The sequence below is a fragment of the Ochotona princeps genome, chromosome 19 (genome assembly GCF_030435755.1).
Source record: "Ochotona princeps isolate mOchPri1 chromosome 19, mOchPri1.hap1, whole genome shotgun sequence".
Taxonomy (NCBI): domain Eukaryota; kingdom Metazoa; phylum Chordata; class Mammalia; order Lagomorpha; family Ochotonidae; genus Ochotona; species Ochotona princeps.
Genome location: NC_080850.1, coordinates 38,929,619 through 38,948,443, shown reverse-complemented (window position 1 = coordinate 38,948,443; position 18,825 = coordinate 38,929,619). Strand labels below are relative to the sequence as shown.

General features: G+C 51.2%; 1 protein-coding gene across 1 annotated transcript; it reads left to right on the top strand.

Annotated features, from left to right (window-relative positions):
- The first annotated feature begins 2,279 nt into the window (after positions 1-2,279).
- Positions 2,280-18,447, top strand: ISOC1 (isochorismatase domain containing 1). The gene is made up of 5 exons (XM_004586611.4): positions 2,280-2,760; positions 11,085-11,204; positions 11,291-11,494; positions 12,972-13,088; positions 18,204-18,447. Exons 1-5 carry the CDS (start codon positions 2,449-2,451, stop codon positions 18,348-18,350), a joined length of 900 nt encoding a protein of 299 aa, XP_004586668.3. The 5' UTR covers positions 2,280-2,448; the 3' UTR covers positions 18,351-18,447.
- The last annotated feature ends 378 nt before the right edge of the window (positions 18,448-18,825 follow it).

The following is an 18,825-nucleotide window of genomic DNA, read 5'->3' as shown; positions in this document are numbered from 1 at the left end:
TTGCTCAAGCAGACTGGACTTGGTATGAAGAATCTCTGCCTGGAATGTCTGTTTCACCATTCAGATGCCAGCTTTTGTGTTTCCTGTTAGAGAAAATAGATCCCAGACAACCTGCTTGACCCGCGTCGTTCCAGCTATGTTCTGAATCCTGACAATATCCGTTTGGAAGTCAGAGGTACCTGAGTAGTATTTCCTGTCAAAGTTCCTGAGAGTGAGTGTGAGCATCGAGTCCAGGTGTCCTCACCTGATCAGAAGGTGGGGGACCAGAACACAAAGGGGAAGGAGAAATGAGAGAGGCCGCGGGATCTGAAACAGAAATCCCATCTCAGGGAGTCAGCAGCTTGCTGATGGAGCGAAGGTGGGGGTGGGCAAGGCGTGAGAAGGCGCCTTTGCTGTGCTGGTCCACTGAGGTTTCTGAGTTTGCTTTTGCAGTATATTAACATATTAATCAATACTGTGTGAGCTAACTTCTTGAATTTAAATGCGGAAAGGCAGCCTTCCACTTTCACGTGCAGCACTCCCAAGGGCCGGGATCATTTTGGACGCTTCTTCTAGAAGAGCAATTTCGTCAGTGAGTATAGTGATTTTTCCATTTTCCTAAATGGAATGGCCATTTAGGAGTTCTTATTTTCTGATAACTTTTAGTAACATTTATAACAGTTGCTCCGATTAGCTTTCTAAGAAGAGGACTTTGTGAGGCAAGCACTCCTGCCCCTTTTTGGTGTAGTGATACATTCGGAATGTGGCACCTGCTGAACTCAACAGAGGTGAGTGTGCCTTCCACACAGCTGCTTTAACTAATGTACCCTGGTGGGCTGTGACCACGGGGACTGCACCCCTCCGCTGGACTAGTCTGAGATAGTCCAATGAATGTGGAAATTGGTTTCTTTACTGAAAGTCAAAAATATCTTTTAAAAAGCTGGGTGGAGGAAAGGATGTTTACTCAGGGCTGTGGGAAGACTTTGCAGGTGCAAGGGTCCTTGCTGAGAGGACCCGGAGCACAGGCCAATCTCCTGGGCTGGTCTCCAGTCTACTCTGCTCCAGAAAGCTGGGTGGGCATGGAAGAAACCGTTTATAATGAGTGCACCCAGAGTAGCTATTTTTATCTCCACAGAGTAGCTGAGCACACGGGCACAAGTACATGGGGAGGACCTCTAATGGTGTAATGGTTGCAAATCATTTTGGGAATGATGAATTCAGACGAGTTTTATCCAGATCTGTCCACATTTGATGAAAACTCAGGAATCTGTCATAGCTGGGGTACACAGTGAATGAGAAAGGCCAGAGAGTGGTTTCAGCATCACTTTAATGCAGTGTGGTTTCTGAGTGAGGCAAACTCGCCCCTTGAGCATTATTTGGCAAAGTCTGGAGACATTATTGGTTGTCAAGACAAAAGAGGAATGGGACTCTGGGCTTGCAACTGGAATCTAGGCCAGAGATGTTGCTGCACATCTCAGGGATGCCCAAGACAGCATCCCAGAAAAAAAGAGGGGTCCCTTGCAAATGTCCATCCTGCCAGGAGAGAGCCCTGCCTTACCGTTTTTTGGGTTTTTTTACTTCCTTTTCCCCCAAGATTTATTTATCTGCAAGGCAGAGTTTCAAGGCAGAGTGAGCATGAAAGCAAGAGAGAGCTCTTTTTTCAGCAGGTTCACTTCCCAAACAGCCCTGCTAGCGGAGCAGGCCTGGCTGATGTGAGGAGCCAGGAACCGCAGCTGGGTCTCCCACGTGAGTCACAGGGGCCCAAGCACTGAGCTGTCTTCTGCTGCTTTCCCGGAGCTGGAGCAGCTGGAAGCTGGATGGCATGCTGAGCCTCCCACAGGGATGTCTCAGCAGGCAGCAGAGTAATTTGATGTGGCCAGGACTGGGGGCCGTTTCTTAAGAAAACAACAATTCCTAACACACACACACACGCAGATGCTGAGCCTCGAACAAGAAGGAAGCCCTGAAGGGTTCTTCAGGACGCACCTGTCAGCCTCTGTCATCAGTTGGTTTTAAACACAACTGCCGCCCGTCCCCGAGCAGCACTGCACCTTCGCCACCAGGCCGACAAGTAACCGAACCTTGGCAGCCTCAGGCTCTCCCGGTCCAGTCCTCAGCCCCCTCGCCAGGAACTCCGTGGTCCGAGGGCCGGAGCACCTGTGGGGTGGAGAAGGAGAAGATGGAGGCGCAAACGCCCCCGCGTTAACGCCAGCGCCCGGGGGGAGGCAAGGGTCCTGGGTCCAGCGGCCGGGGCTGGGGGGCAGGAGCAGGCGCGCCCTCCGCGGCGTGGGCCCCCGGCCTCGGGCACACCGGGCCGCACCGCGCCGCGCCCGCCGCCAGGACCCGCCCCTTGGCCGCGCCGGGCCAGGCGAGCCGGCGGGCGGGCGGGCTGCGCGCGGGGGCGGGGCGGCGGCCGGCGGTGCCTGCGCCTCGGCGGCGGCTCGGCGCTTCGCACACGCTCGGGGGAACATGGCGGCGGCGGCGGAGCCGGCTGTCCCGGCGCTGGCGGGCGGCGCGGGCGCGGTGGCGGGGACGCCGTCGGGCGCGGTGCCCGTGCTCTTCTGCTTTTCGGTCTTCGCGCGGCCCTCGTCGGTGCCGCACGGCGCGGGCTACGAGCTGCTCATCCAGAAGTTCCTCAGCCTGTACGGCGACCAGATCGACATGCACCGCAAATTCGTGGTGCAGCTCTTCGCCGAGGAGTGGGGCCAGTACGTGGACTTGCCCAAGGGCTTCGCGGTGAGCGAGCGCTGCAAGGTGCGCCTCGTGCCTCTGCAGATCCAGGTGGGTCCCGCCCGCGCCCCGCCGCCCTCTCCCTGCCGGCCGTCCCCACCCTTGCTGCGCTCCTCAGGTGCCCGGAGCTGCCCAGGTTGGCGAGGGCCGCGCCAGCCTCCGCGGACAAGGCGCCAGTCCGAAGGTGACGGCCGCCAGCTGTGGCCGCCGGGGCAGGGGGCGTGGGCCTTCCCCGCCGGTGGCCAGGGACGCCACCCCCACGTGTGTGGTCCACGGCGCCGGCCGCTTCCGCTTTGTGTGCAGGACGCAGCTCCCAGCCTTCTGCGGAAGCGTAGGGCTGTGCCCTGGGGTCCTGTTTGTCTAGGGAGGTGAGGGGAAGCAGATGCGGCGTGGTAGGGAGTGTGCGCCTTGGGCCCCCCGCTGGGTTAAGTGCTTGCTTCTGGAAGACAAACTTTGCCCTCTCTGCCTGCTCCCAGTGGGTATTTGGGGCGGGCCCCTGGTTCCTGACTCGTATACCTGCACCCATGCCGGCCTCTTCCCAGTCCTGGGTCGGTTGGCCCAGTCTCTTCCTATGCTAAAAGCCCTGCACAGTGCCCAACTCATTACCAGACCTGGAGTTCCTGGTGCTTGCCGCCTGAAAAAGTTGAACTTGAGGATTGCTTACTAGGTTTTGGCGTTTCTTGAATGGTGTTCTCAGATACTCTTTTATGTTTAAAGGTTTTGCTTTTGTTTTTAATGTAAGAACCCCAAGGTTGAATTGGGTGCTGAACTGTCAGATGGACAGGCTATTAATTGGGGTTGGGAGGGACTTGCCTGTTCAGGTTACTGATTATCTTTCAGCTATAAAGGGGTCCCCAAGATGGGTCTTTCTCGTCCCCACCCCCCACACCCACCCGCAGAAATGTCCTAAGCAGGTGTAGGGTCCTGTATGAAACCTGAGATCCTGTTGCCTGCCAGGTCCTCAGGGCCTTGCCCTGCGGCCCACGTGCAGGACCACCCCCGGGCCTTCTGGACATGAGACTCCGGAGTCTGAAGGTTGAGGGCTCCCTGGAGCCGCCTGCCAGCCTGTTTAGATTACTGCTGCCAAAACACCCAGGGTGTTGGATTCACCTTTGACAAGCCCATTTGCAGAGAGGAGAATCCAGATGCTAACCGGAGCTGGCCTGGGGACACAGACCTCTTTGTCCAGCAGCTGCTTTTATTGGGGGCGGAGGGAGAGGGGGGTGAAGATGGGGAGAAGGGGACCCCTAGACGGGGCTGTGCTAACCTAGAGCTGCCCTCCCAAGATGGCAGGGTCCCTGTTCAGTACATTTCAGGGCCACATCAGTGTGATGATTCTGTAATTAAACCTTCTGGAAATTAATAATGTAAATGTAAGTGGCCCAAAGGTCTGCTCCATCCTCAGAGGCCGTTATGGAATCCAGGTCGCTCCTGGCTGTGGCTGGCTCTGCTCGGCACAGGGGAATATGCACCGAGTGTTTTCGTGTGTGACGGTGTCTAAAATAATCATCACAGCCATTGCATGCCTCTTTGCAAAGTTACTGTTCCTCGAGCCGGGTTTTTACATTTTCTATGCTTTTTGGATTTGGCAGTTTTTGGAAATACTTTTCTTTTATTGTTATCTCATTTTGGAAATCGCAGTACTTGGCTTCAGCCAGGTGCTGCTCTGGGCTCAGCCGGGGCTCATGGGAGGTGGTGGAGACAGGGTGCACACATACCCAGCAGAGCACACGGACCTCTTCATCTTTGTTTGCGTGTGTATGAAGTGAGGTGTACCCCACTCCCCTCTCTCTGTCTCAGGAGAGAAAGGTGTTTCTTTCCATTAACTGCTGCTCAGGACTATGTGTTTGGGAACCCATCATGTCATCTTAGTGGCAGGATTCTTTGTGCACACAGTTGAGTGGCAGCTTAAAGTGAGTGATACCTTGGGACAAGCCTGGATTCAGTCTTCGTTCCTTGCCTGGTGAGCTGACCCTTGCATTTTGCAGGAGAGAAGAATATAAGCAGGTGGAAGGGTTCAAGGTTGCTGGTCCCAGGTGGCAGAGCTCTCTGAGGGCCTTGCTGGGAGTCAGAGGTGGAATTTCTGTTTCCGGTTTCTGCTTCTTGCTCAGTGAGAATGCTGAGTAGCACAGAGCAGAAGTCACACGCTTGAGCTTTCACTTGTTCATTTGTCTTGCTGCTGCTCATTTGTGTTGGGCACGCATGGCTGTCACTCGGGGGGCTCATGGTCGGGCCAGGCCACCAGGGGTGGCAGTTTCCTCCTCCTCTCAAGGCAGGGACAGAGGGCACAGGTTTGGCTCCCTGGGGTCTGCTGTCTAAAGCAGGAGTGCTTTCTCTGGAGATGGGCCCTGAGGTCGTGGTGGAGCAGGCTTACGCACCGTTGGACTCCAGGATTCTTCTCGCTGGCATGGAGTCCTGCTTTGCCTGGATGCTGCTTTCTCACTGCAGTGGGCAGCTGGTGGAGTGAGGAGCCTGGCTGCGTGCTGCACCTGCTGTTGGCGTTCTGTGCTTTGACACTAATATCTGTGACTGCCCTGGCAGTGTTGGGCAGTGGGCACTCCTTCATGTCGTCTTTTCTAAAGCGCTCTGAGAGACTGGATGTCTACCAAGAGTTTGGGTAGCTGGAGATATAGTTCCTATTTCATATAGCACTTGTCTCTCCACAGGTTTGTCAAATGCCATAAGTCTGATGCGTTGGAAGACATGGGGAAGAATGGAAATGAGAGGATTAAACAGTAGTCTGGGAATTTAGGTCATTTTGGCGGCTCTGGTATTTTTAATTTTCCACAAGGTATTGTACAGGGAAACATATGACCCTGGAAACAGGTAAATTCGTGGCTCCCAGTATCGCCTCTGCCAGCCTCGGATCTTTCTTCTATGTGTAGGTGGGTGGCCTGGGGAGCTTTGTGTGGGCAGAGGTAAGAGCTTCCCCAGGAAGGCCGTCTTGGCCTCTCCTGAGATGGCTGTTGGGCACAAGGATGGGCCTCCAGCTCCCCTGCACTGGGCGTTTATTGCTACCATCATTTTAAATGGGGATGTGGGCCCAGGTGTTGGAAGGAGGGACATTGGGGCTTGCAAAGAATGGGGAAAGAACTCTGGTTGGCCTGGGGCTTGCTCCTTGGAGCAGGGCAGTTTTCAGTGCCAGGGCCATCTCTCCTGGAGTGAGGCAGGCAGGGCAGGTAGGGGGGCTGGTGGTCAGAAGTCAGAGGGATCAGGTGTGCTGCCAGGCATACTGCGTGGTGATGGTGGGATCCTCCGGAGAGATGTCCTGTCACCTGTTGGTTTGAGGTGAGGGTGTGTATCCTGACCACCTGTGTGAATACACTAGAGACTGTCCATAGGAGGTGTGTGAAAATTGTCTTGATGGTCTGTCTGCGTTTGGAGGTTTTTTCCCCTTTCATTTTGTCAGTGAAGAGAAACCTAACATAGATTCGGCATTTCTGTGTGTTTAGCTTACTAAGGTCTTAATAGTGAATGATACTTAACTCCATTAGAGAGTAAGGGTTTAAGACTTCTTGATCAACTGATGAGCTGTAGCTAGTTTAATTCTGAAATCATCCTGCAAGGCAGATGTTGTGTTTTCTCCTTGAGCGTGGTATTTGTCCTTGCATTTGGGGATATTAGTGACTGACCAAAATCTATGTGATTGAAGTTGGGGTTTGAACTTAGATTCTGATGTCTACTGCATGGAAAATCTGTGTACCCTCAAGAGCCTCACCTCAGACAAATTGAGTCGAGGTTGGAGCGGTCCCTTCCATGTGGGAGGGTCCTTGGATGTCCTGGGAAGCACTTGGCAGTGGAAAAGCGTCCCCTTGGTCTGCTGCCCATGACCCTGACGGGTGGAACATGCTGTTTTTGTGTCTGTAATAGAACTGTTTGTAAATCCATCACGTTAAACCCTGCCGAGGATGATGGAGGACTACCGACCAGAGGCTGGTAGTTTCCGGGGTTGGTTCCTCCCAGGGCTGTGAGAGAACAAGGACTCCTGGCTTCTGTCCTAGTGTCTGTGGCTCCTGGCTGCTGTGTGTGTCACACAGTCCCTATCCGTGTCTGCAGAGTCGTCTCCTGTGTGTGTGTGTCCAGATGGCACCCTTTTGTAAGGACGTCGCTCATGCTGGGTTAGACAGCTGCCACTCTGGTGTGTATGACCCTTAGGTTAACCTGTAGGATGGCATTAGACACCTGTAGTGGCCCTGCTTGTTGGGGCCTTCAACGTGGGAATGTTGGGGGTCATGGCCCAACACTGCACCCAGCATGCATTGCTTTCACAGAGAATATGGACCCAATGCAGGCTGTGCCACGCAGCCCTGCCAGCTGCACCATGGAAACACTCTCATGGAAACATTCATGATGGGACTTGGGGCTGACCAGCCGATTGAAGATGAAATCTGAGGTACCATCTCAGCCTTGACAGTTTTATGCAACTGACCAAAAATATATATTCTTTAGTCTGGTCACTTTAACTATAGCTTGAGCAAGTCAGTGGATATGATAAACATTTTGTATTTAAGTGTGTGTGTGTGAGAATAAACTTAGGTGTATGTGAAGATATGTGTGTGCAGATACATAAAAGAGTGCTTCCAGAGGTTTATGGAAAAAATAAATTGAGTATGAAGTTTTGTTAGTGCAAAACCATTTTTCTTTAAATATTCATGTTTATTTACTTTTATTGGAAAGGCAGGTTTACAGAGAGAAGGAAAGACAGAGAAAGATCTTCCATCTACTGGTTCACTCTCCAGGTAGCTGCAACAGGTGGAGCTGAGCTTATCTGAAGCCAGGAGTTTCTTCCAGATATCCACATGGGTACAGAGTCCCAAGGCTTTGGGCTGTCCTCGACTGCCTTCCCAGGCCACAGGCAGGGAGCTGGATGGGAAGTGGAGCAGCCGGGACACAATCCTCTGCCAGTATGAGATTCTGGCACTTGAAGAGGGAGGACTAGCCAATTGAGCCATGGTGCCAGGCCCACAAAAACATTTGAAATTTATGCATAGATTTTTTTTCATCAAATGCATTTCACACATATTTTGCAACAAATCGTATCAGATAAACTCATGGTTTTAATTCTGTATTTCCATAGACCTTTTTTTTCCTTAAGTATCTTGCATCTCATCTGTATTATGTGTGATTTCTTCATGCTCTTGAGCCTGCATAGACCTGTAATGGCTCCGCCTTTACTTGTCCTGGTCGAGGCCACTTTGAATGTGCTGTGGTAGAGGTGATGATTGTGCAGTTGCTACTTGTAAATGGGTGACAGCTAGTTCTCTGATCGATTGTGGTTTACGAGAGTTTCGTGAGGGACAATAAAAAAAATGTGAGTGACACAGCCTTGTATCATTTTCACAGCAGCTGATTGGGGGTAGTCACATGGATTTGGGGTGGGGGCAAGAGAGGGTTGGTTGGTGGTGGTTGGAGGGAGGTTTCCGGTTGGTTTTTACAGCCTTATGCCTCTTCCCTGGCTTGTACTCATGGAGTGGCATCCTGGCTCCCAGCTGCCATAGCCAGGGATGCCTTTAATTTCATGTTTGAAGCGGTTTTGCATTGCAGAGTGGTCTTAGATGTCCAGCGACACTGGGAGTGCTGTGTCCCTGCATCCAGCTTCCTCTGTTGGGAACATCTTTTGTCCCAGCAGCTCGTGTGTTAGGATTGGGATCCACACTGCTACGCAATTCACTGAACTCCACGCTCTATTTGGATTTCACCTGTTTTTCCCTCATGTCCCTTTTCTATTCCTAGGTCCAGTCCATCCCTGTTTCTTGTCTTGCCCCTGTTGACCGATCTGGGCTGGGACGGACTCTGGCTTATAGTAACCTTGGCAGTTGTGAGATGTGCTTGGCAAGTATTGTAGTCGTGTGTCCCTCCACTGTGATTTGTCTGATTGGGGTTGTACGACATCAAGAGCAACACTGTGAAGGTCATTGTCGGTGTATTGTATCCAGGGCCTAGTTTATCAGCATGGCATAATGAAGTGCATTCCTCACGAGCTGGCCTATGGCTGTTGGCTGGAACTCTTCTGTCCTTTACTCAGAAGCAGCCAGGGAATGCCGCCCCCTTCTAGGGGGTGTGCTGAGATCTGAGTGAGGTGGGCTGAGTTCGCAGAATGTCCACGGAGCATCCCCGGTGACCTGCACCTGTGTCCTCTGCTCTGTGGTGTATCTAGCATGCCTCGCCACGGCCTTCCTGTGGTTTCTTTGTTGGAAGGTTATCGGTGAGTTTCCATCCTACAGAGCTTGTGCAGGGCTGTGAGGGTTCCACGGCTGTGTTCGCTGACCCCCTCGACTGGACTGTGAGCACAGGATTGCAGCACAGGACTGCACACTCCTGAGAGGAGGCCCCGGGGAGCCCCCTGCGGCAGGAGCCACAGGAGACCCCCGTGCCCTGGTGATGGGCACTTTCTTGCGACCTTCACTTCTGTGGCTGTTTTATCATGCAGGGCTTCTGAAACATTATGTAACTTAACATTTTCCTGATGAATGGAAAACAGCCTGTTCCTCCCTCACCAAAGCCCTTGATGTTCTCTCTGCTTCTAGTGTAGTTTGCATCCTTTTTTTTTTCAGCTGTCATTTTTATTTCTTGCTGCTCTCATTTGGTCTGCCTCTAGAAGTTTCCTTTCTGATGTGCTTTTTCTAGCATCTGTGATTTCAGTATCTATATAACCAAATCATGGGGATCGCACACAGACAGGTGAATACGGGCTGCCGGGGGGCGGGTCGCAGGGGTGGCATCCAGCGTGCGGTGGTGACTGGGCGAGTGCCCGGGAGCTTTGCTTTTTGGACGGGTCCGTTCTCGCTTGTTCCGGATTCACTGAGTTGTTTTTCTGTCACCTCACACAGGCCTGAGGCAGGTCAACCGTTGTGTAGACTACACTCTTAACCCATTTGTGAATGACTAGGAACTAATGGCTTAAATTTTTTTTTTACAGCCAGATATACACAGAGGAGGAGAGACAGAGAGGAAGATCTTGCGTCTGATGATTCACTCCCCAAGTGAGCCCCAACGGCCGGTGTGTGCCAATCCAAAGCCAGGAACCAGGAACTTCTTCCGGGTCTCCCACATGGGTGCAGTGTCCCAATGCATTGGGCCGTCCTCAACTGCTTTCCCAGGCCACAAGCAGGGAGCTGGATGGGAAATGGAGCTGCCGGGATTAGAACCGGCGCCTATATGGGATCCCAGGGCTTTCAAGGCGAGGACTTTAGCCGCTAGGCCATGCCGCCGGACCCCCAATGGCTTAAATTTATGCAAAGAAAAGTCAAGGCTGTTCAACCTCTTGAGCCAAGATGTAATATTTATTGGGAATTTAAAGTGCTTAGGTATAAATCCTCATTGTCCTTTGGAAAACAGTGTCCCGGACGCACACAGATTGTCCTTGGCAGCCCTCATGTGCACACTGCCTGCTCACTTTTTGTGAAGATGGTCAGAACAGAGGCGTGGTTCAGTGTTTGCAGAAATGAGGTAAGGAAGCAGGTGGAGCTGGAGTGTAGGATCCGTGATGCTTGAATGACTGTAAATTTGACTTTCTGAACCTGCATTTAAGTCTTCTAATTTGCTTCTTACTACTATAGCAGTCTTACTGGTTTTTTTTAAAATTCCTTCTTTTCAAAAAGTCCTGAATTTACTTATTTGAACCAGGGTGACGGAGAGGAAGAGAAACAAAATAGAGAGATCTTTTTTTTTTTTAAGATTTATTTATTTTTATTACAAAGTCAGAAATACAGAGAGGAGGAGAGACAGAGAGGAAGATCTTCCGTCCGATGATTCACTCCCCAAGTGGCCGCAACGGCTGGTGCTACATCGATCCGAAGCTGGGAACCAGGAACCTCCTCCAGGTCTCCCACGTGGGTGCAGGGTCCCAAATCTTTGAGCCGTCCCCTGGATTGCTTCCGAAATTGACTGCTGCGCTTGGGCTCAGCCAGACCCTCAGTAGGAGTAGATTGTGTTGATAGGAGATGTGGATGTCTTGAACCACTTGGTCCAAGAACTTATTTTGAAATAACTTTCAGTAAATGTGTTTAAATAAAGTGTGGAACATACAAGGAAGGCTGAAGAGAAAATACCGTCAGTGCCCCTAAAAACATTTGTTCATTTTCTATGTATTTTTCAACTTTTACGTTCATGACTTTATGTTGTTTGAATACTAGCTCTTGTTTTAGAATTAGCATTGAACAGATTCATAGATATGCTGTGTGGCCAAAGTTGTTTTGGTTGTGATGTGTTTTTTTTCTGCTAGACTTCAAAGAACTTCTTTGGGATAATGTTTATAGAAATGGCTTACTGGATCAAACATAGGAGCATTTTTCCCCTCTTTATTGGCCTCATTGAAAATAAATACCATTGTATAACGAGCACTAACTCATTCTTTTTTTTTTTTTTCCCCTCAGCTCACCACTCTGGGAAATCTTATGCCGTCAAGCACTGTGTTTTTCTGCTGTGATATGCAAGAAAGGTTCCGGCCAGCCATCAAGTACTTTGGGGATATTATTAGCGTAGGACAGAGACTGGTAGGTCTTACGTACACATGGCAGCTATTCTTACGTACACACCCATGCATGCTGCTAATGGCTTTCCTGTTGATCTTTTTTTTCAGTTGCAAGGGGCCCGGATTTTAGGGATTCCAGTTATTGTAACAGAGCAGTATCCTAAAGGTCTTGGAAGCACCGTGCAAGAAATCGATCTAACAGGTGTTAAACTGGTGCTCCCGAAGACCAAGTTTTCCATGGTGTTACCGGAAGTGGAAGCAGCATTGGCAGAGATCCCTGGAGTCAGGAGCGTCGTGCTGTTTGGAGTAGAAGTGAGTTCCTTGATCTTGATGTGGGCACACAGTAGCATTTGTGTGAGACTCAGTATCTCTACAGGGAAGCTCTGTGGGCAGAATGCCATGCAGGTCACCCTAAGGCTGACAGATAGTGTTCGCTGTTTGCATGGTACGGATCCAAGCTCAGTGTTGCTACTAACTCCTTCAGCCCTCACAAAAAGTCTTTGAACTAAGCACCACCACATGGAAACCATCTGAGGTCAGTACTGCTAAGCTGCCTGTGTTGCAGAGCAGGAAACAAAGTACAGCTTGCCCAAGGTCCAGCAGCTGGTCAGGTCAGGGTTGGAGCTGGATGTGAAGGTTGGCAGATGGATCCTTGGGCTGTACTTGAACCACTATTTTTGGAACCCTTGTTCACCAAAGGCATGTCTGTGTGTGTTACAGGATTCCACTTTTGTCATATTTGCACTAGGAAAAACATTGAGGTCCTGTTGTATCATGAACACACCCTTTTAAAGAACAAAAATATGCTTATTCCTGCTTATGTCAGCTGATATATTGCTAGCTTTAACGCAATACATGGACCAAGAATTAAAGAATTGTGAAAGCTCAGGAAACAATGAAACATATTTACTTTACTTGTGAAGTTTTAAGAGCAGGGTTCAATTGTAGAAAGATGTAGCGTCTGTTGGATGTACGTTTTGTGTTTCTGTGAACTGAATTCAGTAATGACAGTATGGAAGAAGCCTGTTTGTATACACGTGTCCTCCCAAATGCTGGCGTTTTGCTTGTTCATCATAATTAGACCTCATGTTTAATCAGAATGATCTGCAAGCAGTCTTGCAGTGCTAATTTTAATGAAGCGTCAGTTGATAAATCTCCCAAGCTGTCTTGTCATAGAAAGATAAAGTTGGCATTGTAGCATCGCTGAGCTCCTCCGTCACTGCGTAATTCAGTTGTTGTCAGCGTACATGCTGGGACATGGTAATGCGTTAGTGTTTACAGCAGTAGGCTCTACACGTCACAGTTGCAGGTGATGGAAACTGGGCATCTTCCGCCCAAGTCTTGGGCTATTTTTAGCATGGCCTGCCTTTCCTACCGGGTGCCTTGTCATGGCTCACTTTTCTCCTACATTCTCACCCTGCAGACACAATCTTGGAGTCGGGCACTTGGTCTGAATCCAGAGGTAGAATCAAATGCGGGTGCCATCCAAGCTGAGTGGCCCGGCCAGGCAGGTGGAGGTCACGGGGATGATGCCGGGGAGGGGGGATGTGCTCCAGGGTCCCAGTGTGAGAGGCGCTGATGTAGTCCAGTTCCTCATCTTACAGAGGAATAAGCCGACGCCAGAAGTGCTGTGTTCTGCTCAAGATAACCTCACCGAGTGGAGGAAGAAAGATGCAGAGGAAGGCCATTGGACTTGCAGGGCAATTCTGCTTTTTCGTGTTGTCTGTGAGTGTAGATGGGATGCGTGAACTTGCTGCGCTCTGATCTCCGCTCTTTGCTTTCCTACAAGACTCACGTGTGCGTCCAGCAGACGGCCCTGGAGCTCGTGGGCCGCGGTATCGAGGTTCACATTGTTGCCGACGCCACCTCCTCCAGAAGCATGATGGACAGGATGTTTGCTCTGGAGGTAACTGTCCACTTTGAAAATGGATCATTTACCCACTTTGCTGAGTGGGTGGGGGGAGTGTTGAACATGGAGTCCAGCGAAGGCTTGACCTCTGAAGTTTCAGACCTAGTGGGACAATCTCCCCGCACTGTTTTCCAGCCTCGTGGGGGCTCGCTGACCGGCCTGCAAGGCGTCACTAGTGTGTACTGCTTTGCGTCTTGTCTCTTCCCCAGGACTAGGTTCTAGCAAAGCCCAGAGCTCCTGGAAATACCTTGTTACTCTTCTCTTGGCTTTTTTTTTTTTTTTCCATGAACTGAAAGATTTCAGGAAGCCTAAGCTTTACAGTGAAGAGATTTGCAAATTAAGGGAAAATGGACTGGGTTTAGCTCAGTCAAGATCTAGCCCAAAATGAAGGCATTGAGGGCAGAATCCTGGTCCAGCCTTACGCCCCATTTCCTGACTTGAATGTGTAAGTGTCCCGGCCTGGATCCCACACAGTATTTCATGGCTCTCAGGCCTTGCTACATCACAGTGTGCCACAGGGCACTGATAAGTGCTTCTTTGTCATCATTGCCTAACCGTCATCATGTGTAAGCCATTTCTACGCCAAGTCTATTAAAGAGCAGGCCGTCCCATAGTTCCAGGAAGCCTGCCCTGCAGCTTGGGAGCCTCTCACCCTCTTTCTCTTACATATTTAATTCTAGTCTTATAATAATTTCAGAGCCCCATGCATGCTGATTTAATTGCTGAGTTCTGTCACTGTTTTCTGTAATAAGAATATAATGAGCCGAGGGAATCGTGATTGTTCCAGTGAGCTCACAAGGTGTTCTTAGCTGGCCCAGGAGCTGCTTTCTCTGTAGGGTCTGCTCTGTGGGCTCTTGAGCCTGAGGTGTTTTCCAGTGTGGTGAGGGGGCATGGATGAGGAAGGGGCATTGGGGTGGGGATGGATGAGCTGGCCGCAGGCAGATGGGCCTGGCCCACAGCTCCGGTGGGCTCAGCTGACCATGGCTGCAGCCATTGAGTGCTGTGCTGAAATGACCAGGAGGAACAGTGTGAGTGACCATGTCAAACCATGGTCAAGACCATCTGTACCATTCCCTTCTGTGGTAGTCAGGTGCTCAGGTTCTGCTGTGCCCAGCCATGGCCTTTAAGCCATTCTCATGGTCAGGAGGGAGACAGCTGCCTTTTTCTTAGTGGCAGCCATGTACGCCCTTGCCCTGTCAGGTCTGCCCTGCCAGCCAGCAGTCTGTGTGCGGGGATGAGCCTTGGTGTATTCTGAGGGGCAGACTTTGGTTTTGAGAGGAAAACCAACAAAAATCTAAAACATGTAAGGCAGAACTTTTCCTGCCTGGAAGGCAATTTCAAGGACTTTTCTACTACATTCCTAAGTGTCCCAACATTTCTTTCTCACGGCATCCATCACGGAACATTGGATGGCTGGCATTACCGCCTTCCCATGAGACTCGGATGACAAAGATGGCTGAATGCCACCTGAATCTCAACTGGAAGAAGCTGCCTGTCACCGCGGGGTGGAAAGTCCAAACGCTCGGGCTGCTTTTGGAGAAACTGTTTTGACTATAGTTACTTTCCTGAAGTTAGTCTCCCTAGATATGTATGCAGAGGTAAAATCCCAGGCTGAGAAGGAGCTTCTGTGAGTGAGTGAAGAACCTGGTGCCTCGGGTGGGTGTGGAAGGATCTGGATCCAAGAGCATCGCCTGGGATGGCAGTGCGAAGGTCAGAGGGAGCAAGCATCAGATAGGTCAGATGGTAAGGAGCAGCATTTGTCACTTTGCCGATTCTTCTTAGTTTTCATGTTACAGAGGTGATCTAATTGGTCCCGAAATTTAGGAGAAATGTTTGCTTTTTGGTTATTAACTGTGACAGTTAAACTAGTAGTTTGGTCAGCTCTCTTTATTCCCTGTCACCTTGGTTTAAAATACAGCTAAGGTCCTTCCTCCAGCTGTGCACGCCACATGCTGGGGTGATTGGACCAGCAGCCTGCCTGGGGAGTGCTGTTGACTCCTGCCTGCCTGGGGGCTGCGCCACATGCTGTGCTCAGTAAGTGTGGCTTGGGCACCTGCCATCTGTCAGGCAGCTGGCATTCAGCTCGGCAGCATGCACAGCACACTAAATCCACCCTCCCCTGGACTGGCCGTTCTGTACTTGGGTTGCTTGGAACTTGAATGGATGTAGGTCTCCTCCCCCACCCCCCCATGCCTTTGTGCTCTTGTGTTTTTAGGTTTCTAGGTCAGAGTACCCTTTGCTTCCCATTGGCCTAGTTGGACTGGTTTGGCAGGTGTAAGGGGAAACTTCAGGAGCCTAACGCATATGGGCCTGGTGTGCTCTCAGCAGTTGAGTTTTCAGTACCCCTCTCCCCTTTTTAATTTATTTATTTTATTGGAAAACCAGATTTGAGGAAAGAAGGAGAGACAGAAAGATCTTCTGTATACTGGTTTATTCCCCAAGTGTCCACAATGGCCAGAACCAAGCCTGTCTGAAGCCAGGAGCCAGAAGCTTCTTCTGGATCTCCCCTGTGGGTGCAGGGTCCCAAGGCTTTGGGCCGTCCTCGACTGCTTTCCCAGGCCACAAGCAGAGGGCTGGATGGGAAGTGGAGTAGCCGGGACATGAACCAACGCCATATGGGATCCCAGTGCTTGTAAGGCCAGGATTCTCCACTAAGCCATCCTGCTGGGCCTTCAGTGCCCCCTTGAAGCCCAAGGACAGAAGTGGCCCAGGGCCCCCGTGGAGGGCAGGGGCTGCTGTGGGTGTCTGGCTGCTCAGGTTCCCTTGCAGGTTGAGGCAGGTGCCACGGAAGGATCTGTCAGCCTTGCATTCTGCTGACCCGTACGTTCCCATAACACAGGCTCTTGGCCAGATCATTTGAAATGCAACCAGCATCGGTCACACCCCCTGGAGCTCAGCAGTGCCGTTTAGGGGTCATGTGCTGGAATGTGTTTTTGTGAGTGTCCAGACTGCCCGTGCCACTATGACTGAACTCTCCTGCCCGCCCCTGAGCCATGTAGGGGCACTGGGCACAGCTGGGCCTGGGGGGGCAGCCTCTTCGTGGCGGAAAGATTCTTGCCTTGGACTTGGGAACAGTTTTCTCCCCTTCCTGCCTCACCAGGGAGGGAGGCTGAGTCCCTGCCAATCCATGTGCAGTGAAGGGGCAGCTGGTTGGTGTGGTGGTGAGGCACCTGTACCCCACAGCACAGGGTTCGAGTCCTGGTTCTGGTTCCCGACCCCAGGCTCCTGCTAATGCAGACCCTGGGAGACAGCCATAGGGCTTAAGTATCTGGGTCCCTGCCACCCATGCACATAGCTTGGCTGAGCTCCTGGCTTTTCGCTTCTGCCTGTCATAGCCGAGGACATTGAGACCACATGCCATGACCGAGTGGGCATGAGTCAGTGCGTAGACGCTCTTTGCTGTCTCTTTCCTCCTGTCTAGATAAATGAGAGATAAATGCCAGCAGGGAGCAGTGAAGGAATGCCGGACGGGCCAGGCAGTGGTGAGGGTGAGCTGGGGCTGGGTTGGTGGGTGTTGGAGGATCGTTTCCACACCCTGGGCCAACAGCTAGCCGTGTTTTCATGACCTTCCTTTCTGTCTGGAGCAGGCCCGGGGCCTTCTGATATCTGGGAGGTTTTCAGTGTTAGAATCAGTTGACTGCCCAGCAAGGAGGAGGAGGGAGAGCTTCCCTCAGCTGACTTCCCTTGGCATTTGTCAGTTTCTGTAGGGCACAGCCGGAGTGATCTCTGTCATGTCTTGCTATGTCACTGCCTGCTGTTTGCTTGTGCATGCGGGCCAGCAAGCCAGGGTGATCTCTGACCCCTCTTGGCGTGTGTTGGCAGCTGCCCAGTGCCTTGCTTGTGCTGCCTGTTGAGGCTCACGTTGGCTCCCTGGGCCGTGGGGGTGGCTGTCACTGTCCTCTGTGGCTCAAGGTGGGTGGGAAGCCCCTGAAGGACGAGTGGCCGTGCCGGCCTTCCTGCTGTGGCTTGGGTCTCCTCTGATCGCCCTGCGAATCATTCATGTGTGCCCTCTAGTGGGTGCTTCTTTGGGTACAGGTTTGCCCATTTCTAGACATTTCTGAGGACAGATGTGTCTAGAGAATGGATTCCTGCTGCAGAGTTCTCTTCGCCTGGCCCCAGCTCTCCTTCCCCTCTGCTTTCTGTTCCTCCTCCTTGATGCTCCTGTCCTTGGTTATTCTAACTCCGCTGCACCAGTTGGGTAAAGATGTTCTTTAAGCTGCCGGAGAAACCTCAGTGCAGCCTTAAGTTGTGTCCTGAAGCTGCTTGTGGCACTCGTGGTTGTATTACCCCTGGGTGGCGGCAGGTCTGCTCCCCCATTCCTGCAGACAGGATCTCCTACTGGGAGGGACTTACAGGCTGTATGCTGGGTATGGGGAGAAGGAAGAAGTTCAAGGTCCTTTTCATTTTGACGTTAGTTTTAACGCATGAAAAGCTTGAGTTACATGGAATTGGGTCATACATTAGGAATAAAATATTCCAGACTTTAGTTGCCTCCAGAGGTCAGCTCTTGGAGCCTCAGAAGTCGGTTACCCCTTCGCTGTTGCTTTTGGATGAATAGCCACTAAGTGCCAGCTAAGGTACTAAGTAAGTACAGCTATAATCACAGCTTTGTATAGCACAGGAGTTGCATGGCCCAGTGGGAAGTGTAGGTGGAATCAGATTTTTTTAATCTCAAGACAAGGATGAATTGTAATAAAAGGGGTTAATCCATTCAGCAGTAAGTCCAAAGCAGTCTTTGAGGGAAGGAGGGAGGGTTGAAGCAGTTGTCAGCTGGTGGAAAGGTGTCTGGGGTCGCAGCGGCATCTGCCCCGTTGGGTTCTGCAGGGAGGGCCGCGGCTCAACCTTCTGCCTCTGGCCTCTGTGACCAGGTTGTAACATTGACTACCTGTTTTGTTTGGGGTGTTTTTTTTTTTTTATTAGCTTGCACTGCAGTACACCAATATGAAAGTATGCACATTGAGTTTGTGACAGGGCTCATGTCCCTGAATTTGACACTGTGACCTTGGCTTTGCAGAGGACATTCATTGCTGTGTGTCATTGTTGTTTGGCTGCTCAGAAATAACGTTCATTCTCACACTCCTTTCTCTGTTCGTGTTATCTTCCCTTTGCAAGCGCCTTGCTCGGACTGGCATCATCGTGACCACCAGCGAGGCCGTGCTGCTGCAGCTGGTGGCTGATAAAGACCACCCCAAGTTCAAGGAGATCCAGAATCTAATTAAGGCCAGCGCTCCCGAGTCCGGTCTGCTCTCCAAAGTCTAGGACGGTTGGAGGACTGCTCTCCCGCGCACTGCGGGGACAGGACTGTAAGCCCAGACGAGTGCTCTCAACGCCACTAGAATAAAAACGTTCAACCCCAGACGGCTCCTTTTCTGCCCCTCTTAGTGCCACCTCACCGGCTAGACCACCTGGTACCAGCATTTAGTTACAAACGTCCCAGGCTTTAGGTGCTGCTGCTCTGCTCCTTGGTTTCTTGACGTGCTTTTATTTATTCAAGAGGAGTTTCAGTAGAGATGCCTGTCTTGTCTGTATTATGTACACATCACAGCTGTCAAAGGGAACACTCTTGTGAAGTGTTCTTAAATTGTGTGTTAAAACAAGTGTAGCCATAATGATTTGGTTTGTCTATTATCGTGAGACGTGCAGTACCTTGTCCTTGTGGGTTCAGTGGTGTCACATTGCAGGTTGGTTGACACTGGATCATTGTTTGGGTGTTTGAAGGGAGGGCTGTTACAGG

Excerpts from the sequence above, each read along its gene's own strand:
- ISOC1 (XM_004586611.4), top strand. The coding sequence starts at position 2,449 with ATGGCGGCGGCGGCGGAGCCGGCTGTCCCGGCGCTGGCGGGCGGCGCG. Across the intron at positions 11,495-12,971 it reads TCGTGCTGTTTGGAGTAGAA|ACTCACGTGTGCGTCCAGCA; the intron begins GTGAGTTCCTTG and ends CTTTCCTACAAG. Across the intron at positions 13,089-18,203 it reads ACAGGATGTTTGCTCTGGAG|CGCCTTGCTCGGACTGGCAT; the intron begins GTAACTGTCCAC and ends TCCCTTTGCAAG.